This window comes from Uranotaenia lowii, chromosome 1, assembly GCF_029784155.1.
Source record: "Uranotaenia lowii strain MFRU-FL chromosome 1, ASM2978415v1, whole genome shotgun sequence".
In the NCBI taxonomy this organism is placed as follows: Eukaryota; Metazoa; Arthropoda; class Insecta; order Diptera; family Culicidae; genus Uranotaenia; species Uranotaenia lowii.
Genome location: NC_073691.1, coordinates 192,232,398 through 192,254,354, shown reverse-complemented (window position 1 = coordinate 192,254,354; position 21,957 = coordinate 192,232,398). Strand labels below are relative to the sequence as shown.

The 21,957-nt window shown below is 37.8% G+C and overlaps 3 protein-coding genes across 4 annotated transcripts; 2 read left to right on the top strand and 1 right to left on the bottom strand.

The window, feature by feature from the left end:
* Positions 1-3,309: 3,309 nt before the first annotated feature.
* LOC129739512 (GTP-binding protein SAR1b-like) lies at positions 3,310-8,911 on the top strand. Its single transcript, XM_055730986.1, has 6 exons — positions 3,310-3,474; positions 6,933-7,061; positions 7,128-7,247; positions 7,319-7,384; positions 7,462-7,697; positions 7,770-8,911. The coding sequence occupies exons 2-6, from the start codon at positions 7,019-7,021 to the stop codon at positions 7,884-7,886; spliced, it is 582 nt and encodes a 193-aa protein (XP_055586961.1). The 5' UTR covers positions 3,310-3,474; positions 6,933-7,018; the 3' UTR covers positions 7,887-8,911.
* A 749-nt stretch (positions 8,912-9,660) lies between these two features.
* LOC129739511 (U4/U6 small nuclear ribonucleoprotein Prp4-like) lies at positions 9,661-11,373 on the bottom strand. The gene has a single exon (XM_055730984.1). The coding sequence runs from the start codon at positions 11,254-11,256 to the stop codon at positions 9,706-9,708; it is 1,551 nt and encodes a 516-aa protein (XP_055586959.1). The 5' UTR covers positions 11,257-11,373; the 3' UTR covers positions 9,661-9,705.
* A 923-nt stretch (positions 11,374-12,296) lies between these two features.
* LOC129739510 (serine/threonine-protein phosphatase 5-like) lies at positions 12,297-17,509 on the top strand. Of its 2 annotated transcripts, XR_008735883.1 has the most exons (8): positions 12,297-12,679; positions 14,413-14,805; positions 14,871-14,992; positions 15,064-15,334; positions 15,450-15,900; positions 15,969-16,050; positions 16,115-16,301; positions 16,363-17,509. XR_008735883.1 is itself a non-coding variant. In XM_055730983.1 (7 exons), exons 1-7 carry the CDS (start codon positions 12,538-12,540, stop codon positions 16,169-16,171), a joined length of 1,518 nt encoding a protein of 505 aa, XP_055586958.1. In that variant the 5' UTR covers positions 12,297-12,537; the 3' UTR covers positions 16,172-17,509. The 2 variants fall into 2 exon arrangements, 1 of the variants encoding a protein (XP_055586958.1); XM_055730983.1 differs by having other exon boundaries at positions 16,115-17,509.
* Positions 17,510-21,957: the final 4,448 nt, after the last annotated feature.

Genomic DNA, 21,957 nt, shown 5'->3' with positions numbered 1-21,957 from the left:
TCAATTTTGTCAATTTTGTCAATTTTGTCAATTTTGTCAATTTTGTCAATTTTGTCAATTTTGTCAATTTTGATAAATTTTGACAATTTTGACAATTTTGACAATTTTGACAATTTTGACAATTTTGTCAATTTTGTCAATTTTGTCAATTTTGTCAATTTTGTCAATTTTGTCAATTTTGTCAATTTTGTCAATTTTGTCAATTTTGTCAATTTTGTCAATTTTGTCAATTTTGTCAATTTTGTCAATTTTGTCAATTTTGTCAATTTTGTCAATTTTGTCAATTTTGTCAATTTTGTCAATTTTGTCAATTTTTTCAATTTTGTCAATTTTGTCAATTTTGTCAATTTTGTCAATTTTGTCAATTTTGTCAATTTTGTCAATTTTGTCAATTTTGTCAATTTTGTCAATTTTGTCAATTTTGTCAATTTTGTCAATTTTGTCAATTTTGTCAATTTTGTCAATTTTGTCAATTTTGTCAATTTTGTCAATTTTGTCAATTTTGTCAATTTTGTCAATTTTGTCAATTTTGTCAATTTTGTCAATTTTGTCAATTTTGTCAATTTTGTCAATTTTGTCAATTTTGTCAATTTTGTCAATTTTGTCAATTTTGTCAATTTTGTCACTTTTGTCAATTTTGTCAATTTTGTCAATTTTGTCAATTTTGTCAATTTTGTCAATTTTGTCAATTTTGTCAATTTTGTCAATTTTGTCAATTTTGTCAATTTTGTCAATTTTGTCAATTTTGTCAATTTTGTCAATTTTGATAAATTTTGACAATTTTGACAATTTTGACAATTTTGACAATTTTGTCAATTTTGTCAATTTTGTCAATTTTGTCAATTTTGTCAATTTTGTCAATTTTGTCAATTTTGTCAATTTTGTCAATTTTGTCAATTTTGTCAATTTTGTCAATTTTGTCAATTTTGTCAATTTTGTCAATTTTGTCAATTTTGTCAATTTTGTCAATTTTGTCAATTTTTTCAATTTTGTCAATTTTGTCATTTTTTTCAATTTTTTCAATTTTGTCAATTTTGTCAATTTTGTCAATTTTGTCAATTTTGTCAATTTTGTCAATTTTGTCAATTTTGTCAATTTTGTCAATTTTGTCAATTTTGTCAATTTTGTCAATTTTGTCAATTTTGTCAATTTTGTCAATTTTGTCAATTTTGTCAATTTTGTCAATTTTGTCAATTTTGTCAATTTTGTCAATTTTGTCAATTTTGTCAATTTTGTCAATTTTGTCAATTTTGTCAATTATGTCAATTTTGTCAATTTCGTCAATTTTGTCAATTTTGTCAATTTTGTCAATTTTGTCAATTTTGTCAATTTTGTCAATTTTGATAAATTTTGACAATTTTGACAATTTTGACAATTTTGTCAATTTTGTCAATTTTGTCAATTTTGTCAATTTTGTCAATTTTGACAATTTTGTCAATTTTGTCAATTTTGTCAATTTTGTCAATTTTGTCAATTTTGTCAATTTTGTCAATTTTGTCAATTTTGTCAATTTTGTCAATTTTTTCAATTTTGTCAATTTTGTCAATTTTGTCAATTTTGTCAATTTTGTCAATTTTGTCAATTTTGTCAATTTTGTCAATTTTGTCAATTTTGTCAATTTTGTCAATTTTGTCAATTTTGTCAATTTTGTCAATTTTGTCAATTTTGTCAATTTTGTCAATTTTGTCAATTTTGTCAATTTTGTCAATTTTGTCAATTTTGTCAATTTTGTCAATTTTGTCAATTTTGTCAATTTTGTCAATTTTGTCAATTTTGTCAATTTTGTCAATTTTGTCAATTTTGTCAATTTTGTCAATTTTGTCAATTTTGTCAATTTTGTCAATTTTGTCAATTTTGTCAATTTTGTCAATTTTGTCAATTTTGTCAATTTTGTCAATTTTGTCAATTTTGTCAATTTTGTCAATTTTGTCAATTTTGTCAATTTTGTCAATTTTGTCAATTTTGTCAATTTTGTCAATTTTGTAAATTTTGTCAATTTTGTCAATTTTGTCAATTTTGTCAATTTTGTCAATTTTGTCAATTTTGTCAATTTTGTCAATTTTGTCAATTTTGTCAATTTTGTCAATTTTGTCAATTTTGTCAATTTTGTCAATTTTGTCAATTTTGTCAATTTTGTCAATTTTGTCAATTTTGTCAATTTTGTCAATTTTGTCAATTTTGTCAATTTTGTCAATTTTGTCAATTTTGTCAATTTTGTCAATTTTGTCAATTTTGTCAATTTTGTCAATTTTGTCAATTTTGTCAATTTTGTCAATTTTGTCAATTTTGTCAATTTTGTCAATTTTGTCAATTTTGTCAATTTTGTCAATTTTGTCAATTTTGTCAATTTTGTCAATTTTGTCAATTTGGTCAATTTTGTCAATTTTGTCAATTTTGTCAATTTTGTCAATTTTGTCAATTTTGTCAATTTTGTCAATTTTGTCAATTTTGTCAATTTTGTCAATTTTGTCAATTTTGTCAATTTTGTCAATTTTGTCAATTTTGTCAATTTTGTCAATTTTGTCAATTTTTTCAATTTTGTCAATTTTGTCAATTTTGTCAATTTTGTCAATTTTGTCAATTTTGTCAATTTTGTCAATTTTGTCAATTTTGTCAATTTTGTCAATTTTGTCAATTTTGTCAATTTTGTCAATTTTGTCAATTTTGTCAATTTTGTCAATTTTGTCAATTTTGTCAATTTTGTCAATTTTGTCAATTTTGTCAATTTCGACAATTTTGTCAATTTTGTCAATTTTCATGAGCCCTTAAATTCTAAAATCCGGAAACCGGAGAATTACAACCGTGAGTTTAAAATGTCTTTTTTAAAGACCGACCCCTGGTTTTCATAGTTTCACGTATCGATCACTAGGTGTCGCTAGTTTCTACGTGACTTCCACGTCAAATCTTCTCTCTTTTCGGGCCAGCTTTGTGCGTAGCTCTCCGAAAACCCCGTTTCTCTCTCGATTTCTCTCCGGATTTGGCCAAACGTCAAAAACCCGTTCGAAATCTTGTCGTATACTTTTTCAGAAAGTTGAAACCATTTTATATTTCATTTCAAATTTGATGTTTTGTTTATAATCATTGTAAAATTTAACAAACCTTAGATTTTTATATCTTTCTGATTTAAAGACTTTTATTTTCAATTCAAGTTTTCTGTTATTTTTTAAGAAATAAGAGTGAATTGTTGTCCGTGGCATTTTAGACCAATTGAAAAATTCTTCTGAAAGAGTCGTTTGACAGTTTGTTAGTGACGACACGAAGACGAATGGGAGCGAGAGAGCCATTTACTGGCGAGAGAAGGCCAGGCCATCATTATCGTCTGGTGAGGAAAAAAGACTGTTCAAGAAAGAACCACGGAGCAACATTTTCGGGGTGCGCAATTACAATCCGGAAATTCCTAGTGTAATCGGTTAACCCTCGGCCGGAGTGTACTTCCGTTCGGTAGCAGCCATTACAGATTCCCCCTGGCAGCAGGTAAGCCCCGGATTCTACCCGCAAGATTCGCATTTGGAAGGAATCAATTTGTTGACTATTAGTTGGCTGCTCTCCCTTGCCTCAATCCCATTCTCATTAGCAGCTTATGGTGGGTTTGCTGAGCTGATTTTTTTCGATGACGGTTCAATGATTGATGATGAGACACCTCAACCTTCAATTTATGAAAATGATTAAATTTAGTACGATTGCCTTCATGTTCTCTGCTATGGGGAACCTTGAACCGATTATGTCCTCGGTAACTGTGTCGTTGAGCATAAACACTTTGCGCCATCGAATTGCTTGTTTGGGATATGGTGACGGGTCATATTTTGGGGATGTAGCATTGTTGTCATTGGATTGGAGCTCTGCTGCTAACGTGTTCGAAAGTATATAAGCTACTGCTCCACGTCTCAAGATCGCGTCTACCTTTTTGGTTCATTAAGCTGATGGTTAAACGTACAAAATAATAATCGACGCCATTCTTTTGATTGTTGAATAAAAAATACTTAAAAAGGCAATAATGCGGCACGTACGCAATGTGCCATATCATCAGCTGCACAGGTCTAGGCAGGTAGCAATCTTTGAGCTCAAGTGTTGCAGTTGTTTTTCAACCTAACACTATTGATAAATGAAACGAAGTACAAACTAACAAGTAATTGCTCAAACAATACTGATAGAACGTGAAAAGCTATTTAGGCGTTTTAGTTGTTGAAGTCAATGAAATCAGTAAAAGATGAGAGTCATCATTGCATTAAAAATGCTCGATAACAGTTACCTTTAACGCAAAATTGACAATAAGGTTCACCAAATTGTTGAGCAAGTTGAGAATTTTATCTTCCGAATTACTGACCAGTCACGATTAAGAAACAAAAAAATCTACACAATCATACATCACCGATTGGACAAGCGTTTCCAGCTCCCATTGACCGAGCGATGGGTCTTTATACATCGTCATTCTTGTTCGCATTGAGACAAAGTGCAGGGTTATCGCGAATGTCTTCTTAAGACGTCATAAACTCGCTTGCTGTTGCGCGTTGCGTCGAGGTTTCCATTGCTTGTTTGTGCTGGCTAGCAGGACTTATTAATACTTTGTTCGGCACCATCTGTTGATAACTGATGATGGCTAGAATGTAAATATAAACACTGTGCCAATTTTGGTTATCAGTGAGGATTTTAAATGACAAGAAGGAAGTGTTTTGTAAGGTATTGAAAAGTTCCTGAAATGGCTTACAACAATGTCCTGCCTTTGCTTTTGATAAGGTCTAATGTAACGGAGAACGTTGAATTAACGTTGAAACGTTCTAAGAATTGATTCGAGCAAAAACAGCTGTATTAAGTGACTGGTATCCAACAATCGGAAGATCATATTAAAAACTTCATACAAACGAACTCATAACCCATATTTATCTTAAATGGAAATTGTAGGGATGAGATGAAGAATAAGTTGAATTCGGAAACACCGAAGAAAAATGAAATAAAATGAATTCATATAGCAACGTTTTATATTTTTACAACTCTAGGCAAGACAAACAAAACAAATTCTGTCATTGATCTATTCTTGTGAGCGCCATATGTGTCTGAGTGAAACATTGAATTGAGAACCTTAAAGAAAGACAGAAATGACCTTATATCTTAGGAACTACTGAGCCGATTTTTTAAACTTTACAACTGTTATAGTCGATCATTTGGGCTCTCCATTTGAGAATTCATTCGTAGACAACCGATAGCTAATCCAAACATGTGTCTAACTTGCGGCAAATCCTCCAAAAATGCCGGGAACACCAAGTCCCTACGCACCATCTATTCATCGACTTCAAAGCCGCATACGACACGATCAACCGTAACGAGCTATGGAAAATCATGGACGAGAACGGCTTTTCCGGGAAGCTGATCAGACTGATCAAGGCTACGAAGGATGGAACGCAGTGCTGTGTGCGGATCTCGGGTGAATTGTCGAGTTCATTCGAATCGCGCAGGGGGCTTCGACAAGGTGATGGTCTATCCTGCATGATGTTCAACGTGGCGCTAGAAGGTGTTATTCGACGAGCGGTGGGCGAAATGCGGGGCACGATTTTCAACAGATCCAGTCAACTTATCTGCTTTGCCGATGACATTGATATAGTCGGCAGATCATCTGCGGCGGTGGAGGAGATCTACCGCAAACTGAAACGCGAAGCAGGAAGGATTGGGTTGATGATTAATACGTCCAAGACGAAGTACATGCTGGCCTGCGGATCCGAGACCGACCGAACCCGCTTGTCCAGTAATAACAAGGTCACGATCGACGGCGACGAGCTGGAGATAGTCGAAGACTTTATCTATCTCGGCTCACTGGTGACCGCAGACAATGACACCAGCCGTGAGATCCGGAGGCGAATTATCAGCGGAAGTCGTGCCTACTATGGACTCCACAAGCAACTGCGGTCGAGAAGACTTAGCCCTCGCACGAAGTGTAACCTGTATATGACGCTCATTAGACCGGTTGTTCTCTACGGGCACGAGACTTGGATATTGCTCGAGGAGGACCTGCGTACACTCGGGGTATTCGAGCGACGAGTGTTAAGAACCATCTTTGGCGGCGTACAGGAGAACGGAGTGTGGAGGCGAAGGATGAACCACGAGCTCGCGCGACTCTACGGCGAACCCAGTATCCAGAAGGTGGTGAAGGCTGGCCGGATACGCTGGGCGGGACATGTTGCGAGAATGCCGGATGACTGTCCTGCAAAACAGGTGTTCGCCACGAATCCGGTAGGAACAAGACGAGCAGGGGCGCAACGAGCGAGGTGGTTAGACCAAGTGGAGCGTGATCTGGCGAACGTGGGATGCCCGAGAAATTGGAGAACGGTTTCCATGGACTGAGTGAATTTTAGGAATTATGTTCGTCAAGTTATGTCGTGAGACGGAATACTATGTAAATAAAATAAATAACTTGCTTTTTATAATGATTTTGTTTTTTTATTTGATTTATTTTATTTTTTATTTCAAGAATTAAAAATTATTTTCTGATATTTTAGAAAATATGCAACTCACCTCGCATTTCCTTTGCACGGTCATACGCAAATTAAAAAAAATATGCCAAAAAGATATAGCTTTATAAAATAATGACATGTTCATAGATAATAAAATGTCAAATTCTTATCCGAATGGATCTTGACGAATTTTCATCAGGCCTTGACCTGGTTTGGCCTGACTTGTTTAAAGTTCAGGGTTTATTTTTTTACTTTCCTTCGTCCAGTTTATCGATATTTTTGCACCCATCGACGGTCGTTATTTTGGTAATAGCGATGACCTACAGCATGATCTGGTCATCCATTTTTTTCTTATCCTAAAAAGCGTTTTCTGTTGCTTTGTCACTCCGAAGATATGACTCTCAAGTCCCAACATACTCAAACAATTCCGCTTTCTTTACAATATTCCCAATAATAGTTAATTTTTCACAAATTCTCTTTTCTTTGCAGATTTTCCTATCTTGATCCGCACATAGACTTCAATCAACTTCCTTGTCCCGTTTCCACAATCTGTAGCAAATCAACAGAAAAGCAAAATGTTCATCTGGGATTGGTTCACCGGTGTTCTAGGATACTTGGGTAAGTCACCAACTAAACCACAAACACCTGCCGTCAAACTAAATTACTCATGTTTTTCATTCAAAGGTCTCTGGAAAAAATCCGGCAAGTTGCTCTTCCTCGGGCTGGACAATGCCGGTAAAACAACGCTGCTGCACATGCTCAAGGACGACCGGCTAGCTCAGCACGTACCCACGTTACATCCGAGTACGTTTACTTTTCCTTAGTTCCCAAATGTGATATTTGAAATTAATAATTTTTTCCATTGAAATTTTTAGCGTCCGAGGAACTGTCGATCGGTAACATGAGATTCACCACATTCGATCTGGGTGGTCACACACAGGGTAAGCACGATTCTAAGGCAAAGAAACTTTTCAAAGTTTAACGGTATGTTTCTTCCTGTTTTTTTTCGCAACGTTAGCCCGACGTGTCTGGAAGGACTACTTCCCGGCGGTGGACGCCATTGTGTTCCTGATCGATGCCTACGACCGGAACCGTTTCATCGAGAGCAAGAACGAGCTGGACTCGCTGCTGACGGACGAGGCCCTGTCCAACTGCCCGGTGCTGATCCTGGGCAACAAAATCGACAAACCCGGCGCGGCCAGCGAGGACGAGCTGCGAAATTGCTTCGCCCTGTACCAACTGACCACCGGCAAGGTAGGGATTAGTACTGTGATAATATAAGATTTTTTATTGATTCACACTATTATTTTTGTACCCACAAAAAAGGGCAAGGTTGCACGTAACGAGCTGCCCGGCCGCCCCCTGGAACTGTTCATGTGTTCCGTGCTGAAACGGCAGGGCTATGGAGAAGGTTTCCGCTGGCTCGCCCAATACATCGACTAATCGGATAGCGAAGCGTATAGCAAATAGGAAGTGGTGTTCGTCTTAGCTAGAGGCCAAGTTTTCAAACTTTACCGAGGGACAACAACGATGATGGTGGTCTACTAGAAGCATAGAATAAAAAACAACATCCCTTGCATGGCGGTGACAGCTGGTGTTGCTTCCGTTGCTACCACCCTATTTATCAGAAAATCACATACACCGAGTAATAGAGAGGACCGATAGCAGCGATTAGATCGAATCCATTAGGAACAGATAGTATGGGGCGTGCGTGAGGACGTTTGTCGGGCATAGGGATTAATAAGTATTTAGGGATGCGTGATATTTAATAAAAAAAAATAGTTGAAACCAATTTAAAACAAACCGATCATATTGAATCACATTAAAAAAGCAGAACAATGGAAATAGGGAATAGTTCAAACCAACAAAAGCATTCAGATATTTTCCGAATTAAGGTTCCAAACTCTACTTAAAGCAAAAGGGGAAAAAACATTGATTGGTGGAACGTTTCACGCTAAAGCTATCAGTAACATTTTTGTTCATTTGTTGTCTTAAGTTGTATTTGTAGAAAGATTTGTTTATATTTCTTTTTTTGCATTAAAATCAAGTGTTGAAAAACGCTGCTGCAGTTTGTGTGCTTGCCGTTCGGCATTTAATTCTTCTGGGGTTTCCTCAGAGCTTAACTATAAACCGGGAATTCTAGTTTTTCCAAGGGTTCTTGTACCTAATATGGAAGCTAGGATTACTAAACAAAAGACATCCTGTATGAAAACTTGTCAGAATGGGAGAAAATTTGAACTTGAAAAAACAATTCATTCAGTATCAACCAACTACAATAGAAACAACAACTGGAACGGTGATCGCACGTTGGTTTATTTTAAATAATTGAATTTCAATCCGAACTTGGGGCAGCGAATATAAATCTAACAGAATCGCGATCAACCAGAAGAATTGGAAAAGAAGCAAAATCATTAAAATTACTATATATACCGATCAATAAAACAACTCCACAATTTTTAGATATAAAATTCTAATCTGTAAAATTCGGAAAGAAAAAGCCTATCATTAGAAGAAAAAAAAAAGATTTGTGAAAATCCATGAAATCGTCATCATCCAACAACTCTTTCGAGATTCTCGAAAGGCTAAATTCAAAATTAGGTTCAGAGCCTTCGTCAATGACCAAAAATGATGATATCTCTACCCAGAAACCAATTTTTCTATCTGTCGTCGTAAACAAAAATATAAGGAATTTTTGGCATTCCGCCGAATCGTGGAATTCAAAGTAGAATTGTTAGATTTTAATGGAAGGTGTAAAGGTCAAAGCTAGAACGCTTTGGGTTTGAGAAATCGAATAGGCGGTGAAAATGTGAGTTAGCTTTGACCACTAGAACTCAAAGCGTTTGCGTGAGATCAACTCCTACGTTGGGCGGCGTGGGTAATCAATAGGAAGATTATCTGCCTCTTTCGGTGTGCCTCAAGGATACCATCTAGGAACAATTGTTTTCTTAATGAACATATTTCAATGACGTGCTTCTCTTCGATGGCCCACAACTTTGCAATGATGAGGGCTGCTGTTTTAAACCGTAAGCAGTTTTACACCGTAAACGTCCTGAACAAGAATCTCGCGCATTGGCTTAGATGAGGGATGAATGACATCCTGGTGTTAAAATCCTTATGATCAAATAAATAAAAAAAGCATTGGCTTAGATGCTTTGACAAGATGTTCGATTGTTAGTCAAAAGTGTCGAGGATGTTTCGAATTCAGAAAAAAAATCAATTTATTGAAAAACACATTCTTTATTTCCAATCTCCATTCCAAGCCTCATTCGGGGCTCCACAGCTTAAACGTTCGATCGTAGGAAGTCGTCGCAATGTACTGCGAATCCGGGGAAATGTCCACGCTCATCAGCTTGCTGTCGTGGCCGGACAGCGTCTTAAGCGGTTGCCACGTTTTGTTGGACCATATCTTGGCGGTGTTGTCGTAGCTGGCCGTCACCAGAAAGTGGCCGCCATTTTTCTGATACTTCACATCCGAAATCAGGTTCGTATGGGCCGGAATCGTATAAACCGGGTTTCGTCGTCGCAGATCCCAAATTTTGCAACTATTGTCCTGGCTTCCCGTCACAATGTGATATCCGTTCGGAGAAAAATCCACCCCATAGATGGCACTCAGGTGACCCTCCAGGAACATTATACATCGACCGGTGCGAAGATCCCAAACCCGACCAAAAGCATCCAATCCACCGGTCACGCAAACGCTACCATCGATCTGAAACGCAATACAATGGACGGCTTTGGCGTGTCCTTCCTGGTGAAGAACTTCTTGCTTCTGTTCCAAATCCCACAGCCGCCAGGATGCGTCATAACATGCCGTTCCCAGGAATCTCCCGGACGGATGGAATGCTAAACGGGAAACTCGATTCGGTACATGACCGTTAATATCGGCTATCGCTTCTTCGCTGTCGAATGACCAAAGCTTCACGGTCCCGTCATGACAACCGGAAGCCATTGCTACCTCACCCTTGGAATCGGTAGCCACACCGTTCCGAAATGCAATAGCGCTCACATAGAACTGATGTCCCCGTAAGGTTTGTACCAAATTACAATCCGGAACAGACCAAACCTTACACATGGAACTGAAGCTCGATGTCATGAGCAAGCTGGAGTCCTCATTGAAGCAACAGTTACTGATGGGACGAACATCTCCCACCTGACTGCACTGAGGGGCCAACGATTGGATACGCTTCTGCAGTTCCACCATACGACCGGCTTTGGTAGCACTAGGGATCGACATCAACTCACTCGCATCCTGGAGCCGCTGTTTGGCCCGGGGCAGAGAATAATGCGCCAACCAAATCCTCGCCACTCTCAGCGATTCCGGTCCCTCATGGTACCAGGTAGATTCCTGTTCCTTCTGGGCCGGAGCCCTCTTCTCGTCCTCCTTGGTAGTCTTCTGCGGTATAGCTCCTTCTCCAAGCGAGGAAAGCAGTTCCTTCAATCGAATTCGCCGCTCAGCCGGGCCTTCCCCAAAGTAACAGATCGGCTCATTCAAAGCCCTCAGATTTTTCTTAACTTCCGCATCATCCGTACTGACGTGGATTTGCCGGGCTTTTTTCTTCCGCTCGAATTCCTCCAACAGAGCGGCCTTATCCTTGGACACTTCAGCTTCCAAATCGAAATAATCGCTAGAGGTAAAAATTTGACCCAGGTCACTGCTGCTGCCGGCACCAGTTCCGCTGCTACTCGCTCCGTAACTGTCCGTTCCACCCGACGCCGATTCCTTCTGCTGCCGGGAGCGCTCCGAATCCTCCAACGAACCATAGTGAATGGTTTTAGGACGTTTCACGTAAACTAGCTCTTCATCGTCGGACATCGTTCGGCTTACGGGGGGTCACTTTTCAATCAGGAATCGGTAAACGGAACCGAAGGAAGCGGATAACGCGTAACATAAACCGTAGCGACAACGTTTCGGGTACGATTTCCGCGAATCGTGATTGTAAACAAAAAGCATGAATGGGATTCGTGCCAATTTCGTATAAAAGCCGGTTTGCATAATTTTGCTGCACGCTAAAACAACACAATGGATTTGTGTCATTTCGAATAAACACGCTCCTTTTTGGTACTCAAAATTAAGTTTGTCCGTTGTGCAAAACATATTTCGATTTTATAACTGAAAGTTGAGTTCAATTTTTCCTCCGTGCGATGGTTCAAAACGGAGTTCGAATTGCGAACTCAAAACATCCCATTTGTACTTCATGTTCTGCGATTGCCCAGTTAACCTCAAACCTGAGGGTTGCCACTGGAGTGCTGATTTGAACCAAAACAACTTTATTTTAAGTTTGAAAAAAGAAACCCCGTATGCCGAATTTAAATATATGAATAAAGAATCAATCCAAATTTTACCCTGAATTCTGAATCAAATTCAGAATGTCAAGTCTGAATATGAATTCCGAACCTGAGTCCAGAAATCTGAACCTGACTCCTGAATGTGAATTCTGAATATCTTTAATCTTAAATTACAGCGTGTTCATAAATTGGTTTTTTCTTTCGAATTGGTTTTTTTATCGATGATAGCGTTCGTAAAATATCAGCAAACGTATGGGAAAGCATTGGAATGTGATCTCTATAGACATCTACCAAAAAAATCGATAGACTGATGCATCATCCTAAAAAAATCAATTTATGAACACGCCGTTATAATCTTAATTTTATTTCTGAATTTGAGTTCTGAATCTGAATTTTGGTCCTGAAATTTGAATTTTGATCAACTAATTCTGACTTTAAATTCTAAATCTTATCAGGGTTGAAAAAACTCACATATTGAGTTACTTCGAAGCAGCGTGTTTTCAGCGACAGCGCTGTCAATTTTCCGCGACTTTTCTCCTTTTTTTCCCTCTCGCATGTTTCGCTCTGTTGTTTTTCTCGTCTGGTGGTGTGCAAATGTGCAAGTTTTTCACCGATGAGCTAAGGTGCGATTTATTGCGAGGAGCCATCGTCCGGTTGTAATTCTGTAATATTATTTCTCGATAAGTATTATTTCATTGCCAACGAACAAAACGCGTGCGGGTGAATCGTCAAAGAAAACCAAGTCGTCGAAAACAATCAACCGAAGCCCAACCTAGAAGTTGTGAAGCCGTAGTGAAAGCAGCAAAAAATGTCCTCTGCACCGTCGCCACCGGAAAGCTCTGCCGCAGTAGCGGCCGACGTGAAGGATGCGAGTCCGGAAGGCCCGGAAAAGTCTGCCAACAAAGAAAAGGCCGAAGAGTTTAAAAACCAAGCCAACGAGTTCTTCAAAAGTAAGTTTTTCTGGGCGATTTTTGGCTTCCCGGTAGCTGAAGTTTTTTTTTATGTTTTTCTGCTGCTGATCAACGCAATCCCCTAACCTTAAAATTATCGCCTAAAAGGGGTTAACATTAGATTAGATATCGCCAAAGGGTTGAAATTTAAGTTTTGTCAATAGTTTATTCGAGGGCTCTTATTTTTAGAATACTGTTAGCCCGGCTTATGTCGGCACCTTTTGGCGAAACCAAAAGGGTATCTTGAAAATTAATTTGACGTCTAACTTAGTTTATTTGTTTCGATCATTTTAAATATCTCGTCAGGTCAATATTATGTAACTTTGGGATCTAACTGTGGTTTAGTTCTCAAGACTATAATACTGTAATCCGAAATGTTTTCAATTAATTAAGAATTTCCATGTTAAAAACACTCATTCCAGTTTTTTCTCATAACTTAAACCGCCAGTAATAATCGTTGATTATATTGGCGTTCAAAAAAGCTTGGAAGAACATCTAGTTTGAACGTATCTCTATTGTTCTTCTATTGATGAAGATAGCCAGGAATCAATTGAATTTTTTTTCTGGGATTTTCATCCTGTCGGATGATTCATCCCAAAGTTGAAAATATTCATTTTAAAAGCGATATAATACATTATCACAAAAATACATTTACATATTTTGTAATATTCAGATTATGTTGGTGATCACTCTGATTTTAGTTTGTGGAACAAGCAATTTGATCAGTATTGAATATTTCTGATCATGTCCCTGTTTTGAAATACTATCATCTAAAAACGGAAGTATGACATTTGGCATAAAGCCATTTGGCATAATGCTTTATGCCAAATGGCTTTTATGCCAAATGACCTTTAAGCCAAATGGCCTTTATGCCAAATGGCTTTTATGCCAAATGGCTTTATGCCAAATGGCTTTATGCCAAATGGCTTTATGCCAAATGTCATACTCCCTCTAAAAACAACACGATGAATACCACTATAACGTCCATCAAATGCTGTTCTAAATTCATTTTCATTACCAAAAACGCCTGAATGTGCACTTGCTTCCTAGGACACCATTTAACGCCTGAGCTTAGGCAATGTTATGATATTGTTTTTTTTTTGAGAATTAAAATTAGATTTATCCCATTCTTCCAACATATGTTTGTTTTAAAATTTCATGTCTATATAAACTTTAATGAATCAGTTGAATGTTTTAGAAGATCTAGACCTAATTTAACTTCACCTAAAACCATCATTCGATAAACAAACGTTTTGATGACTACTTGTATTAATATATGTTTTTTTTACTTATTCCTTATGCTCTGTTTTCTACATAAACGGAAAATTCTGGTAAAAACCTAGTTATGGTTTAAAGCAATTTATAAAATTCAAGAAGGCGAAAAGCTTGACAACTTGTTTCAAAAACATTGCCTTTCTAAAGAAGTCTGAAGTTATTTGATTGATACATGAATGCTTCTTTCAATTCCTCGGAATTTTAAATCTAAAGTGTCCGGTTCGAAGGACCAGATGCTGGCTCGCAAATCAACTCTACCGGGTCGAAGTACCGAAAATAATTTTAGAATTTAGATGGACGAACGTGCCAGCTGGAGTTAGGTCTCGGGAGAGAGCTCTATTTTGAATTTAATAGCTAGAGGGGCTCAGCTTTTATAGCACACAATTATTATAGTACAGTTATCGTTCCAACTATGATTTTTAAAATTTTTTTTCTTACTTTTTGTATTCCTTTTTCAGGCAAAGACTACGATCAGGCCGTGATGCTGTACACCGAGGCGATCGCCCTGGATGAAACGAACGCAGTGTACTATGCAAATCGCAGCTTTGCCTACCTGCGGCAGGAAGCCTTCGGGTATGCCCTCTCGGATGCGGTGCAGGCCATCAAGTGCAATCCGGGCTACCTGAAGGGCTACTATCGGAGGGCGGGCGCCCACATGGCCCTCGGCAAGTTCAAGCTGGCCCTGCAGGATCTGGAGTTCGTGGCCAAGCGGTGTCCCAACGATAAGGACGCCCAAACCAAGTACACCGAGTGCAAGAAGATCGTACAGAAGATGGCCTTCGAGCGGGCCATCGCCGTCGACAAGCAGGAGAAGAGCGTGATGGAGATGTGTCGGGATCTGGAATCTGCGAGTGAGTTTTTGCTTCTTTAATCAGTTTGACAATTGAAGAGGAATTGATTGACGATTTTCTTTTAGCCATCGAAGCCGATTACGACGGACCAAAGCTGGTCGACGGTAAAGTAACGTTAGATTTCATGAAGCATCTCATGGAATGGTACAAAAATCAGAAGAAGCTACACAAAAACTTTGCGTATAGGGTGAGTCCCAATAGAAAAATCATTTTCAATAACCTAATTATGTAAATATATTCGAATTTTGTTCGTTACAGATTCTATGTGACGTGGAGGCACTGTTCAAAAAGCAACCATCCCTGGTGGATATCACAGTGCCCGATCAGAACAAATTCACCGTTTGCGGTGACATCCATGGTCAATTTTATGATTTGCTCAACATTTTCGACATCAACGGCATGCCATCGGAAACCAATCCGTACCTGTTCAATGGGGATTTCGTCGATAGAGGTTCGTTCTCGGTGGAGTGCATCTTTACGCTGTTCGGATTCAAGCTGCTGTACCCGAACCACTTCTTCATGTCACGAGGTACGCTTGTTTGGTTTGTTTTTCCTGTCAAGTACTTGAAATGATTGAAATGAATCTAGTTTAGTTTCATCGTTTAGAGATTAAAGCAACTAATCCAATTGCATTCCTGCCACAGGTAATCACGAGAGTGTGAACATGAATCAAATGTATGGCTTTACGGGGGAAGTGGTGGCCAAATATTCACAATCCATGTCGGAGATGTTTACCATTGTGTACAACTGGTTGCCGCTGTGTCACTGCATCAATGGTAAGGTTCTGGTCATGCACGGAGGTCTGTTCTCGAAGGACGAGGTATCGTTGGACGATCTGCGGCACATCGACCGGAACCGACAGCCACCGGAGGAAGGCCTGATGTGCGAACTGCTCTGGTCTGACCCACAGCCACAGAATGGGCGGTCGCAATCCAAACGCGGCGTGGGTATCCAGTTTGGACCGGACGTATCCAAGGCATTCCTGGAACGGAACAAACTCGACTATATCATTCGGAGCCACGAGGTCAAGGATGAAGGGTACGAGGTTGCCCACGATGGCAAGTGCATAACGGTGTTCTCTGCACCCAATTATTGGTATGAACAGGCTCGGTGCTTCTATGAGAAAAGCGTCCTTACTAAAAAATTTAATTTCAATTTTTCAGCGATGCCATGGGCAATTTAGGTGCATTTATCAATCTGAGAGGTGACGATTTGACACCACAGTTCAAAACTTATTCAGCAGTCGTAAGTTCATCGCATCAGAATGGAGAGAAACGAGTCTTAAAATACCTTTTTTTTTCTTACCCAGCCGCATCCCCATGTAAAACCGATGGCTTACGCCAGTGCTCTAAGCATGCTTGCGTAGTATAGCTGCTCAGCAGAAACTTGCCACTGTTTCCCAACCGGGAACGGACCAATCCAACCGGAACAAGACGACGGGAAACGTTTATCCCACTCATCACACAACACAGGCGTAACTATCACTGCTACTACTAGTAAAGAACAGTATCCAAAAAGATGGAAAGGAAATATTTCATCCAAGTTTATTGAAACTAGGTTTGTTTTTACCACAACCATACAAATCGGCTCAAAGAGACCTTTCGGTAAGTACGTATGCATTTTGTTTCTATTTCAAATGCCCCCTTTTAATTGTGAGTAGATCAAAACACACCACATCTCGTTGATCTAGTTCAAATTGTATAGCTTTAGAACGCAAGAGTACAATAGGATCATGCTTCGATTTTAAGAGTGCATTTTTTACACCAATAAAATATGTTATCAAAAATATTCTTATGTTTCCATCATAATTACAAATTGAAAGCGGATCTCGGAGACGAACATTAGCCATGCAAAAGTAATGCTAGCAGAAATAAGGTGAATCAAAATCTGAAAGGAGAGTAAATATGTTATGTGTTTTTGCATTTGGCTGGTATTCTCTTCGAGCTATACTTTGGGGATTGGTTTATGGATTTATTGCTAGCAAAAACGGATGAAAACAATCTAATGGATCTTTTAACTTAAAATTGTTCTAAAATTTAAAAAAAAAATCAATCTTTTGATCCAATCCTGAAACGTTCTCAATAGTTTGAGAAGGAAATAACAAAAAATAATCTAACAGCTCTACAAACCATCAATTTTATAAAATTTTATACCATTAATTCGTAACTCTACTGGAAATCACTATCAAATGGTGCAACAAAGTCAAGGCAGCAATCGAGCAACACAGGTCGAAAATCTTCTTCAAAGCAAAACTAGGTGAAAAAAGACGAAATAAACCAACAAAGACATTCTTCCCAAAAATTTGCTATTGCAGCTGCTGGCAACCAGCAGCGTAGCATGGTAGCAAAAACTAGGGTGACCCCATCAACTTAGGAAAAGGCAAGTTTTGTGTTGTATGATGTAGAAACGAAAGCTAATTTCTAATTTTAGACCTCTGATAGGGGACCCGAAAATGCTTATCGATTCTCCAAGAATAAAACCTTTAGTCGCGATGGTCTAGCAGAGCCGGCGGGAACTCTTCTCTGAGTTTTCTCTTTAGTTTTTTTCTATATAAAATCTAGAATACGTGGGATGATGATCACTGCAAGGTCACAAGTGTTCCCATCATTACCCGGTGCAAAACGTGCGTAGGTGGATGGACGCTATCGTATTAAGTTTTAGGTGATAATGATGATGATATAATAAATACCAAATTGTTGCAAGAGTTAGTGTTTTTCGGTTCGTCTTAGGATTCTTCGAAAAGTCTTGACTTAGTATACTGAGCTGTGGAGCTGGACTCCACAATATAAATAGAAATCAGTGAAGCTCAAAACCAAATGAATTCGTGAGCGAGCGCTCCAATCTTGATGATAAACTTATCGAAGGGGTCTCTGGGTTATCAAGACAACTACACGGGCCAACGAACCAATAAAAACTGTCGTCTATTACAACAACCAGTTGATGAGGGGGCGTCACTGAGGAAATACATAAACCTGGAAACTACAGAATCTGATCCCGATGTTTCGAGACTTATTTTTCTGAACGCGAAAACGTGATCGTACATCAAAGCGGTTTAGGGATGAATCAGGACAGGATGGAAATCTCAGAAAATAAAAGTTGATCAAAGGATGAGTGTGAACCGTGTGAACACATTCTGCAGAAATCCTCTAAAATTAACCCTATCTGACAACTAGATGGTGCTACACTCCAGGAAAACAAACCTCAAAAACGGCTCTCACAAAAAATCAGTGCAGTGCAGGGTTGGCTCTCTTCGATGTTTTGTGAGATGCGAAGCATCAGCATAGAAAAAGGTGAGAAAGGTACGGGTGAGGTATGTATGTTTTATGCTGCTCTTCACATAGCTAATTGACCCAGCATCCCGCATCTATCTCGAATGCGACTCACAATCATCGCAATAAACGTTCCTCTCTGCTGCCAGTGACTGTGTGATGGTTTGTGGGTCGTTTTTTTTTTCCTTTCATCCGCTACTGATGTCCGCTTGAGCACGAGGGGCTGAAAATCGTATTGTTGTGTTCAAGCAAGTCAGAGCAAGAGAAAAATAATACAGCTCAACTTTGCTCATCTATACGTGGTCCCACACCCTTGTTGATGTAATTGAAAATAATTTTGTTTTAATTAATTTTTAGGGTCAAGCACGCCCGAAGAAAGCACCGAAGTGATGCAACAACACTAACACCGGATAAAGAAATGTCTCAAAGAGTTATTGCATCGTTTTATCCTAGATTGGCTAACGGAATCAGTCAGATTCTTCTGCAGCATGGTCTAAAAACTGCATTCAAGAGTGGAAACACCCTCAAAGACAAGATCTCTGACGAGGATAGATCCGGAATTTACGAAATTTCCCGGCTCTGGTCAAACTCGCCGTAAGTTCAAAGTCCGTCTCAAAGAACTCAAAAATGCCTTCGAGAATAAGAGAACTTATGAATCGGGTGTTGCGGCCCACACAACAGAATTTGATCATTCCATCGATTGGAAAAAAAAGTTCAAATTTAGGAAGTTTGTACGAAAAACATCACATCTGAATGCTTGGGAGTTGATGTTCATCAGCATTGCCGAAAAACCGTTGACGAACGAAGACGATCCGGCAATCATTTCACCTCTCTTCAACTCGATGAACCGAAAATATTCATCAAGTATGAAACTTGAACGAACTATAATTATCCTCTGTGTAATCAGTCGGACATCGTCCTGTAGATGGGCAACATCGAGAACGAAACCGGTCGACAAAAAGGTAATTTTAAATCCTTCTTCCATAAAGTAAGAACGTTCTCTGTCGTGTCATGTAAAATGTCGTATAGGTTATGTGTGTATTTTATCATGTTTTTGACGAATTCAGAACTAAATTTTTTTATTTTGTTTATGTTTGGATATTTTTGTCATATTTGTAATTTTACATAAGGGGATTTTTTTTTTATTATCTGACGGGTTTGCGCCGGGGTCTTCAGATTTTCCCCAAAATTGAAAATTTGGTTCATTTTTGCGACTTAAAAACACATGCATTTTTTCAGATTTCTAACATTTTTATTTTTTTAGTTAGCTTCGGTTATTTTTTTTTGTTAATAAAAAATAACCAATTTTCAAAGTTACATAATTCTGTTATTTTTCAAAATAGCACATCAAAATGCATTGAAATTTTATCTGCTTTCCAAATAAAATAGTTGAAAAAAATTAAATAATGACTTTCAACGTGAAAAGTTGTAAGTAAACTTTAAATGGCGTCTAAAAGTACCGTCTGCACCACCGAATATTTTGCAAAAAAATACCATTGTATAGCTCGATTCATGATGCAACTTTCATCTGAAGACACCAAAGTGGGCCATTAACACCTTGAAGAGTTATGAAAGAAATAACGACAATAAATCTCTTTTTTTGCATCGAAAACAAACAATGGTCGAACAACTGCACTCACATATGGAGATAGCAAGCACTTCTAACAAAATGGAAACAAAAGAACTTATGAAAGCTGGTAAAAAACACTATTTTTTCGTCCTTTTCCGACTGCCCCTACTCGCATAACAGTCCCATATGAATTTTCGCCCTTTTAGGTCAACATAAGGCTTCAAAATAAAACACTTAAAAAAGAGGTTTTGTTCTAGAAATTTCGAAAAAAAAATCAATTCGTGGCTGTCCTATATGAAATATACCTGAATAACAGTCCCATATGTGAAATACCACGGACTTGGTTACTTTTCAATGCTTCTTTCGGCGAAATAGTCTTTGGTTTATTGCTTTGAATCATTTAAACATTTTTTTAATTCATTTGATGTCGAATGATGCATAGTAGTTTTCGAAGGCAGGTCTGTTTTTCTTAGTAACGACTTCCTGAGCGAAAAACTATCGGATGCAATCAAAAATCGTAAAAAGATTCAACTAACAATGTGGAATTCACGATATTTTTCCAAAAGTATGTTTTTTTTCTGACAATTGCATTTAGAAGTTCACACATGATCAAATTTAAGTCCTAGAAAGTAGCTTGGTGCAAAAAAATATATTCTGTATGGGACTGTTATGCGAGTAGACTTGAAAAAGGTTTCAAATATGGTCGATGACCAGTCCCATAATGAATAAAAATGGTGCTCTCGACCTTACCAATAACCCAATTTCGAAAATTTCAGGTCTAACGATTTATTATGACAACCTAGAAACGATTTGCGTTTATGCTGAAAGTGATGATCACAATTTAAAAATATATTCCACAACAGAAAAATCTGATTTCTTCGCTTGCTTGTTTTTGCATATGGGACTGTTATGAAAGTAGGGGCGGTAGAGTGTTGCTGACTTCATGTCATATCAAAAAATCTAATAATGTATTCGTTTATACCCAATTTTGCACCAGGTCACAACAAGTAATGCACATTTTACTGTCATTTTTAGAAGTTTATGCGCTAAGTTTTGCATCCGTAATTCCCCAGATTTGATTTAAAATGGACGGTGGAACACTGAAGATTCGTGCGTGAGCGATCGAGGTAGCAAAACACTGACGACGAATTATGTTCGTTCTAGTATGGTAAACCTCAAAACTGGGCGAATGTAGAAAACGAATACGGTAAAAGTATCATATTTTCATAATTTTACAACCTGGGCTGGCCATATTGAGCTCTTCTTGTTATTTCTACAACATTTGTGCCACTTTCTCATACTTTTTTGATCAATGGGAAAGGATTTTGGTGTCCAGTGCTTAGCTCCCAATATAAAAACTATGTAAAGCCCGTCTATGTTTCATTTTTTAATCACATTTTTGTGATCCCAAACACAGGGACTGAACCTTCTACTATTGGCATTGATTATGCTTCACAATGATCTTTGATCGAAAAGTTAATAAGTTATATAGTATATGACCAGGTTGTAAAACCAGCACATTCCCATTCGGGATGAATAAGCCATTGTTGCTTAAAATCCCTTGAGAAAAAAAAGCACATTCCCATTATTAGTTATATCACATTACGATACAATACGATACTAAGAATTTTGGTTAAAATTTAAAGTCAGTTTTGCTGCAAACACTCTGCAAAGCATGAAAAAGTAGTGTTTTTTACCTGCTATAGTAAGTTCTTTTGTTTCAATGTTGTTAGAAGTGCTTGCTATCTCCATATGTGAGTGCAGTTGTTCGACCATTGTTTGTTTTCGATGCAAAAAAAGAGATTTATTGTCATTATTATTCTTTCATAACTCTTCAAGGTGTTAATGGCCCACTTTGGTGTCTGTCTTCAGATGAAAGTTGCATCATGAATCGAGCTATACAATGGTATTTTTTGCAAAATATTCGGTGGTGCAGACGGTACTTTTAGACGCCATTTAAAGTTTATTTCAAACTTTTCATGTTGAAGGTCATTTTTTTTTCAACTATTTTATTTGGAAAGCTGATAAAATTTCAATGCATTTTGATGTGCTATTTTATAATTTCCGTTGAAAAATAACAGAGTTATGTAACTTTGAATAATGGTTATTTTTTATTTACAAAAAAATTTAACCGAAGCTAACTCACAAAATAAAAATGTTAGAAATCTGAAAAAATGCATGTGTTTTTAAATCGCAAAAATGAACCAAATTTTCAATTTTGGGGAAAATCTGAAGACGCAAATTGTCAGATAATAAAAAAAATCCCCATAACTTTTTCACAAATTTTTGTCATTTTTGTCTATTTGTCATTTG